Source organism: Carassius gibelio, chromosome A25 (assembly GCF_023724105.1).
Source record: "Carassius gibelio isolate Cgi1373 ecotype wild population from Czech Republic chromosome A25, carGib1.2-hapl.c, whole genome shotgun sequence".
In the NCBI taxonomy this organism is placed as follows: Eukaryota; Metazoa; Chordata; class Actinopteri; order Cypriniformes; family Cyprinidae; genus Carassius; species Carassius gibelio.
In genome coordinates, this window is record NC_068395.1 from 6,072,168 (window position 1) to 6,080,125 (window position 7,958).

General features: G+C 35.8%; 2 protein-coding genes across 2 annotated transcripts; one reads left to right on the forward strand and one right to left on the reverse strand.

Annotated features, from left to right (window-relative positions):
• Window positions 1-1,907: 1,907 nt before the first annotated feature.
• Window positions 1,908-4,900, reverse strand: LOC127947094 (olfactomedin-4-like). Its single transcript, XM_052544028.1, has 5 exons — window positions 4,853-4,900; window positions 4,265-4,423; window positions 3,972-4,184; window positions 3,059-3,191; window positions 1,908-2,897 (listed from the first exon to the last, which is right to left on the reverse strand). Exons 1-5 carry the CDS (start codon window positions 4,883-4,885, stop codon window positions 2,089-2,091), a joined length of 1,347 nt encoding a protein of 448 aa, XP_052399988.1. The 5' UTR covers window positions 4,886-4,900; the 3' UTR covers window positions 1,908-2,088.
• A 275-nt stretch (window positions 4,901-5,175) lies between these two features.
• On the forward strand, window positions 5,176-7,667 carry LOC127947092 (olfactomedin-4-like). The gene is made up of 5 exons (XM_052544025.1): window positions 5,176-5,281; window positions 5,386-5,508; window positions 5,615-5,833; window positions 6,079-6,232; window positions 6,324-7,667. The coding sequence occupies exons 1-5, from the start codon at window positions 5,225-5,227 to the stop codon at window positions 7,151-7,153; spliced, it is 1,383 nt and encodes a 460-aa protein (XP_052399985.1). The 5' UTR covers window positions 5,176-5,224; the 3' UTR covers window positions 7,154-7,667.
• Window positions 7,668-7,958: the final 291 nt, after the last annotated feature.

Consider the following 7,958-nt stretch of genomic DNA (forward strand, 5'->3'; position numbering starts at 1 on the left):
CCAAGTACTGTGTCCAAAATATTGTTATAGAGAATTATTTAGCATTTAATTCCCTGTGATTCGTTCATCACAGTCTGCGTCAGGGATATAACGTGTGTGTGATCTAAAGAAATTAGATCCTCCGTTTCCTAAAGATGACAAAATGACAAAAGTAGAGAGCAGCTCTTTTAAATGCACTGGGAACATCACTTCAGAAAAGTTATATACAGTATATATATATACAGTTTTATTTCAGTAATATCAGTTTTTCCTGCACTGCTTGTTACTGCGACACGAATACATGGCAGTGGCTGCTGAATATACAGTAGAGCCATATTATAAAAGATGTTACACTTCAGACCAACTTGCTATAGAAGTTGAACGTGATGAAATAAGAAGAGTGTGTTTCACAAATAATGGCTTTTGAGTTTTTCTTTTGTGTTTTCAGAACGCTGTGGTTTGGGTCAAATGGTCAAATGACCTAGAACGTATTCCATCACACAATAAGGCACCCCCTACCCTTACAGTGCTTGGGGTCGAGATGCAAATCCTGCTCCAGGAGACGAGTACAAGTGCTGGCTGTTGGTGCTGACAAGTAGTAGCGTATATGGCCACTATGTCCGCCAGTACAACACCTTGAGTACTCTTTTATTAGGTTTAGGACCAACAGATACATACATATCAAGCTCCAATCCCACAACAAACACAATTCAGGGGCCAAACATGGTCATGTACGCCAATGCGCTCTACTATAACTGTTACAACACATACTCCGTCTGTAAGTTCAACTTGACGACTCGTGCTGTCAGTACTGTGGCTTTACCAAGTGATACAGGTTACAACAACAAGTTTCCTTTTGCAAATCATGATGAATCTGCCATCTGTTATTCATCTGACTACAAGCTACTCCGGAAATGTGATTATCAGTAAAGTCGAGACTAGTAACCCACCAGTTTTCAACCAAACATGGTTCACTTCCTGTCTTACAGTAATTTCAAAGGTACTTTCCCATCACTAGTGATGCTTTGTGGAGGAAAGGCATGTGTTTTTATGTAAAGCACAATTTGGTTAATGAAATCAAATCCGAATTAAATTGAATGTAAGTGCTGGAAAACAGACGCAAACACATAATGGCTGATTTAAAAATACATATGCAGATTTCAAATATTAAATGCACACACAAACATGGGTTACTGTATGTAATATTTAAAAAAAACTTTTCATATATTAGCCTTATTTTATTGCAGTTCACAAATATGTGAAAACATATTTTCATTGTATTGTAGATCATATTGGGTCCTGACGCTGCACCCATGTTGTTTGTATGCAGTGCTGTCATTTTGGTTCAATGTTGTCTAGGCTACATGTGTAGGTCGTCAAATAATGCAGAGTGAAATTTCCCAAGCAACACGTAGCCACTTGAAATGAGCTTTTCAATGCTCAGTCAGTTGCATGACTGCAATTACTATGTAAAATGCAGGATGTTACCATTTTGCATAATGTTTCTTAATGTCCAGTATTTTATAACATTATTTTTATGTTTAATATTATCACTTTAAAATGATCTTTTAATTACCATATGCAATAAATAATAGCATGGAGCTCTGAACTTTTCTTCTTTTCTGCACACTCTGTTGGGTTCACTTCCCAACGTTTTTTATGCACAAATCAAAACTCTACAGGTCGTTAGTTTGTAATAAAACTATTACCTCATAAATAGTAAACCAAAATAATCAGTGATATCTAAAGGATAATAACTTTTGAGTGCTGTACAGTGTTATGACGTTGCATTTTGGCTCTTAAAGATCTGTTATTGTTAATCTGATAACTGTAATGTTACAGTACTGAAAGAAATTGTGGAGTTTGCAGTACAGTAATTAGTAAAGTTGTAGAAAAGGGAAGAGTTTAAAAGAAGAGACTGAGAGATATGCAGAATAAGCACATTTATTGTAATGGCAAAAGTAGACAAATTGGTTCATTTGACTTTTAGCACTTCAAACGTCTCACAATCACATGATGATATAGCGTAAAGCTTTAGTTTAACCATGCATGCTGTGAAATTTGGACTTCTGGGTTACATATTTTGTATTAGCTGCGTATGAAAGACCCTCAGTTGAAGGTGTTATATGCTAAAAGATAGCCATCATTATACATGTAAAGCCTCCTGTCTACAGGATTGTAGTTCAGATTGGCTATTCCAGCAGCAACCTTCTCAAAAGGCAAAGAAAGAGTGTTTATCTCTTGACCAGTGAGTGTATCAAAAGCATAAAACACCTCTTCTCGGTAAGTATTAACAAAGCGTGTAGCATACAGGACCCCGCACACCATAAATGTGCTGGTGACGGACCTCTTGAAGAGACGCGTCTTCCAGGTATGAGTGATATTGAGCTCCAGCGGGTCTAAACGGCTCAAAACAATGTTTCCGTGGTTCTCCTCGGTGGCGTATATCACCCACACGGCGTCCTGATCAGCCTCCAGGTCGAAGTCTGTCCAATCACGGCAGCTGTAGTAGCAGAAGGGGAACTTGTTGATTTCAGCACCGTCCAGTTTCATACGCTTGGTTGCTTTTGTGGTAATGTTGAAGCTGCAGATCTCAATGCTGTTGTAGCATTGGTAAAATACAGTGTTGTCGTAAAATATTGTCCCAGAGCCCTGAACAGCATTTTTGTCACCGTATGATGGTGCTATCGTTTCGTCCTTGTAGTTCTTGCTGGCTATGAAATCTTCGTAAGAGTTGTAGATCCTGATTGTGATGCCAAGCTGGTTTCCGCTCATCAGACAGTGTTCAAAGTAGCGTTCCTTGTTGTCCTGCTTCGCATCGCGACCCCAAGCACCTGAGATATAGGACTTGCTCATGGAATTGAGTTTGGTAACGACTGGAGAACTTATGCTGGACATGATACGCTGATGACAAGTGCCTGCAAGTGGAATCGTATGGATTGGTCATACATTAAGGTAAGCATTTTACTGCCTATTTCATGAAAATCCATCACACTTCACAAGGCTGCTGAAGAGCACCAATGAGACCACAACGTAAATGTCAAAATGTTTCTCCACTCACTGGAAGTCCTGTACTTACTTCTGAAGTCTTCAGGTATAGTTTTACAGGTCTGCACTCGGTTGTTGAGGTCAAGTAGCTTCGATTTCATTGTCTCTAGATTGAAGAAATTATCTTTGTACATGTCCTGGGCTTCCTTCTTTGCATTAGTCAACTGAGAGGAACACATATGATATAATGGTCAACATATATTTAAATACATTTTTGCTTTTCTTTTTTTTGGGGGGGGGGGGGGGTTTGTTTGTTGTCATCTTCAGTTCATCTTCATATGTACATATAACTTAAATGATGAGTAAACCATAATCAAAAATATATTTTCTGTCACTTGAATTTTTTTATATGAATTCAAAACAGCACACTGTAAAAAAAAGTCGTGTAAAAAAAAAAAAAAAAGTTACAGCTGCCAAACAGAAACCATAAAATTAAAGTAAAATCTTATAATTAAAAAAAGGCAAAATCTGTTAAATCATGGGAATGGTGTTTCCAGTCATTTACCTCAAGGTTTTTTTTGTTGTTGTTTTTTTTTTTTACAGTGCAATTATACTGAATAATGACATAAATTTCAGTGTTTCTTACACTGAAAACAAAACTTTCATTTTATGGCTTTTCAGAAGACTTGTTATTGTCAACTCAAACTACTAAAATAGTTTTCATTTATTGAAATGAAGCGCAATAAAAAAAATAAATATAACATGAAAAACTTTAAACAAGAAATGAACTGAGATAAATAAATAATAAAAATAATAAATAAAAAAACCTAAATAGAAATATTTTTTAAAAATATTGTAAGACAAAACATGTAACAAAATTACAAAATTAAAACAAAAACCCAAAACATAAAAATAATTCAAAATAAATGCTATTATATAAATAATACCAATATTTTTTCAAGAAGGTTTTTGTTTTTTGATGAAGGATTATGAGAAAGATTTACCTCCTTGAGAAGGCCTTCTATCTCTTTGTTGGAGGTTTTCTTATGAATATCACTGGCAGTAGAATACATCTGGTCAAGTTCCTGTACCAGCTGTTGCAGGTGAAGAGCGTTGTACAGGCCGTTTGTGTCCAGATACTCGAACGGTTTCAGCCGGGTTTTGATGTTCTTAAGACTGAGCTCTAACTTAGGCATTTGTACATTACTTGCCTGTATCTGAAAGTCCCACAGCAAATGAGGTCATTACCATTCATTTCTTTTAGAAATGAATCTAACACCAGTTTGAAGAATCTCACCTTCTTACGAAACTCAATAAGGTTTTCCTCACAGGTCTGGAGTTTGTTTTGAGCTGCCTCAAACTTCGCCGTAGGAAAACCCCAGATAGAGCTGCTTAATTTACACACGCAGGAATCATCCTTCTGTTCCCCTTTAATTATCTGAGCATCCACAGTCACCTGATTTACACACACAAACACATTTACTACACCTAATTACAGTGGACACAATTCTGCCATTTACTGAATAACTGTTTTTAATTACATTGAAACAATAGTATGATGACTTGTAATGCACGAGTTAAATTTTTAATACATTATTACTACCTCGTATCGTAGTAGATAAATTATATCGATGACTGTTACCTTTATTTATGCTTTCGGGAGAAAAAAAAAGTGATCTATTATATGACCACAGCAATATCTACAATCATTACATTCAATTAAACATAATAAACATATAGAAATGTAATTGAACAATAACAATTCGGCATATATATTGTAGAAAAATAATGTAAATAACTATAAATGCAAAGTAATTTAATTCCAATTAAAAAACTAAATTTAAGACATTAAAGAAATCCAGAATAGGTCAAAGATGGGACTTACTAGGACTGCGAGGACCAGCAGGTACGACAGCATGATGAGCAAATGACCCAAAAGCCTAAATGTTCTGCTTTAGCAAACACTATATAAAGTATAACAAAAGAAAAAACTAATAATAATTGTGGTCAGACAGTGAGGCAAAACTAATGTCGAAAACGCAGCTAATAAGCAATACAATTTTCCATTGCTCATGGACCATCCAAAGGTGTCTACAGAGATAAGGCGAAGATTGCAAAGAGTCACCCAAAAGAAATTAAGAAATCTGTCTCGGTTTTTATCAGATATTTCACCATAATGATTTAGCTTTAAAACTCGGTTTCTGTCGCACAAAGTAGTTTGTTCTGAGGATACAGGCACCCCTCTCTGCCTTCAGACATGAGTCGGTCTAATATATTCATTTTGATGGCCACCATCCCTCTCGTTTTCTTTCAGGTAGGAAAAATTAAATCCTTTTACAATGAATAATTAGTGACACTTTATTTCTGTCCGGGCACAGGCTGTATACAATTTAATTTCCCATGATTTGTTCTTCACAGTCAGTGAGAGGGAAAGACTGTGTGTGCGATCTAAAAAATTCAGATCCTGCTTTCCCAGAGGCCAAACTAACAAAAGTAGAGACCACTTCTGCCCAATGCATTGAGACCATCACTTCAGAAAAGGTTTTTTTTTTTTTTTCTTCTAATTTAAATTTCATTTTTTTTTTAAATTACATTATTTACATTTGAAATCAAATTAGATTAATAATGTTAATGTAAATATCTGTAGATTACAGAATTAGACAGACTTCTGTTGGGTCTACAACAACGTATCAAGCAACTAGAGGAGACCGTGGTCTTGCTGGAAAAGGAGGATGACAAGAATCTGTATGCGGCTGTGTCTTTTCGCATCATTGAGTTAGAGTTTGCCGAAATTCAGGACCTCCTCAACAAACTTAACAAGTCCACCGGTGATTACCATCAACTAGGTGCACAGACTGCAGTTCAGGTGAGTTGTTGTACAAAACAGAACTTACAGTATTATTGTAATTAGTAAATATATTTAATATGATAAGTATAAGTGTTCATGTGGCTCAAGTGGTAGGGCATTGCATTGGCGGGGAAGGTTGTGGGTTCGATTCCCATTGAACTCGTTAGGTAATAATTTTTATCCTGAATGTACTGTAAGTCGCTTTGGATAAGAGTGTCTGCTAAATGCATAAAGGAAAAATTTAAGTGATATTTGTATTAAAGCTGGACGATATGAAGAACACAATGGTGGAGCTGGAGAAGTTTGACAGCATGCAGGTGATAAAGAAAGATCGGGAGAACAAGCGCGTTAAGAGGGACCTGGAACAGTGCAAAAATGAACTCAAGGCTACACCACAACCTCCTACAGTTCCCCCAAGTAAGCTAAAGACCTCAATAGTCGTTTAACTCAAGCTAACTGGGCATTTTCATTATTTATCAGAATAAATACTTTTCTTCTGTGTTTTCAGAACGCTGTGGTCTGGGTCAAATAGCAAATGTGGTGGGACCTAGAACGTATTCCCTCACAGTACACAGCACGTCTTACACTTATGGTGCTTGGGGTCGAGATGCAAATCCTGCTCCAGGAGACGAGAACAAATACTGGCTGGTGGTGCTAACAAGTAGTAACGTATATGGCTACTATGTCAAACAGTTCGGCACCTTGAGTACTCTTTTATTAGGTATAGGAGCAACAGATACATTAATATCAAACTCCAATCCCACAACAAACACAATTCAGGGGCCAAACATGGTCATGTACGCCAATGCGCTCTACTATAACTGTTACAACACATACTCTGTCTGTAAGTTCAACATGACGACTCGTGCTGTCAGTACTGTGGCTTTACCAAGTGATACAGGTTACAACAACAAGAATCCATTCGGATACTTCAGCACAGCATACATCTATACTGATATGGATTTTGCCACAGATGAATCTGGTGTTTATGTTATATATGCAACTACAAGCAACTACGGAAATGTGGTTATCAGTAAAATCGAGACTAGTAGCCCACCAGTTGTGGGCCAAACTTGGAAAACCACTTTGTACAAATTGAGTGCTTCAAACACCTTCATGGTGTGCGGCGTGCTTTATGCTACTCGTTACGTGGATAAAGAAACAGAACAGATCTTTTACTCCTATGACACCCAAACAAAAGAAGAGCGCTATGATTTGAAAATAAATATCAAGAAGATGCAGACTAATTTTCAGTCTGTTAACTATGACCCCAGAGATAATTTGCTGTATGTCTTCAGTGACGCCTATATTTTAAGTTATGAGCTCAACTTTCAGTAAGTCTTAATTCGATACATGAAAATATGGCTGCTTCCTCTTTCACTTTCTGTCTGTACTGTATAGTATGCAAGATTAGAATTATTTGTCTTATGGCAAAAAAAATAAAAATAAAACCCAGACAGTAACAGTAGATAGCATTTAAGTGTGTATTCTACTAGTTGCTAATGTATTGTTGTTGTTTATAAAATTTACAAGACACAATTTTATAAAATGTTGTTGTACACATATGATTACTTATAACCTATCTTGCCATTCAGTACATTCAAAATTCTGTACTTTCCTGTATTTTTACTTTATAGAAGTATGTGAATTGAAATGCAGCCTTTTCATTTTTCTCACTTTGGATACGTCTTTAAATGCTTAGCTTTGTTATGTGAGGTGAAGAAATTCACGAATCTATCGCAAACTTCATTTCTTGAAATAAATTACAGCAAGTTTGAAAAATGAGTGTGCTGGATTACTACTATACATATTGTTTTACTTTCATTTATGCATTTAACAGGTAAAAAAAAGAAATTTATTCTAATTTTAACTTTTTTCCCTCATGGCTTAAACAATTTTGACTTTTTATCTCAATTTCAGTTTTATTCTTTCATAATTATGTTTTGTCATAATTTATGACTATGCTTTGACATGATTTATAACCTAACTATGATAACCTCAATTTGAGCTTTTTATCTCATAATGATTTTTTATATCATATGACTATGTCATAAATGTGGTGATAGTTATGATTTACCAAAGCATTATTTTGATTCTTATGTGGCAAAAAAGGGGCTCCATAAAAACAACTTTCATTTATACA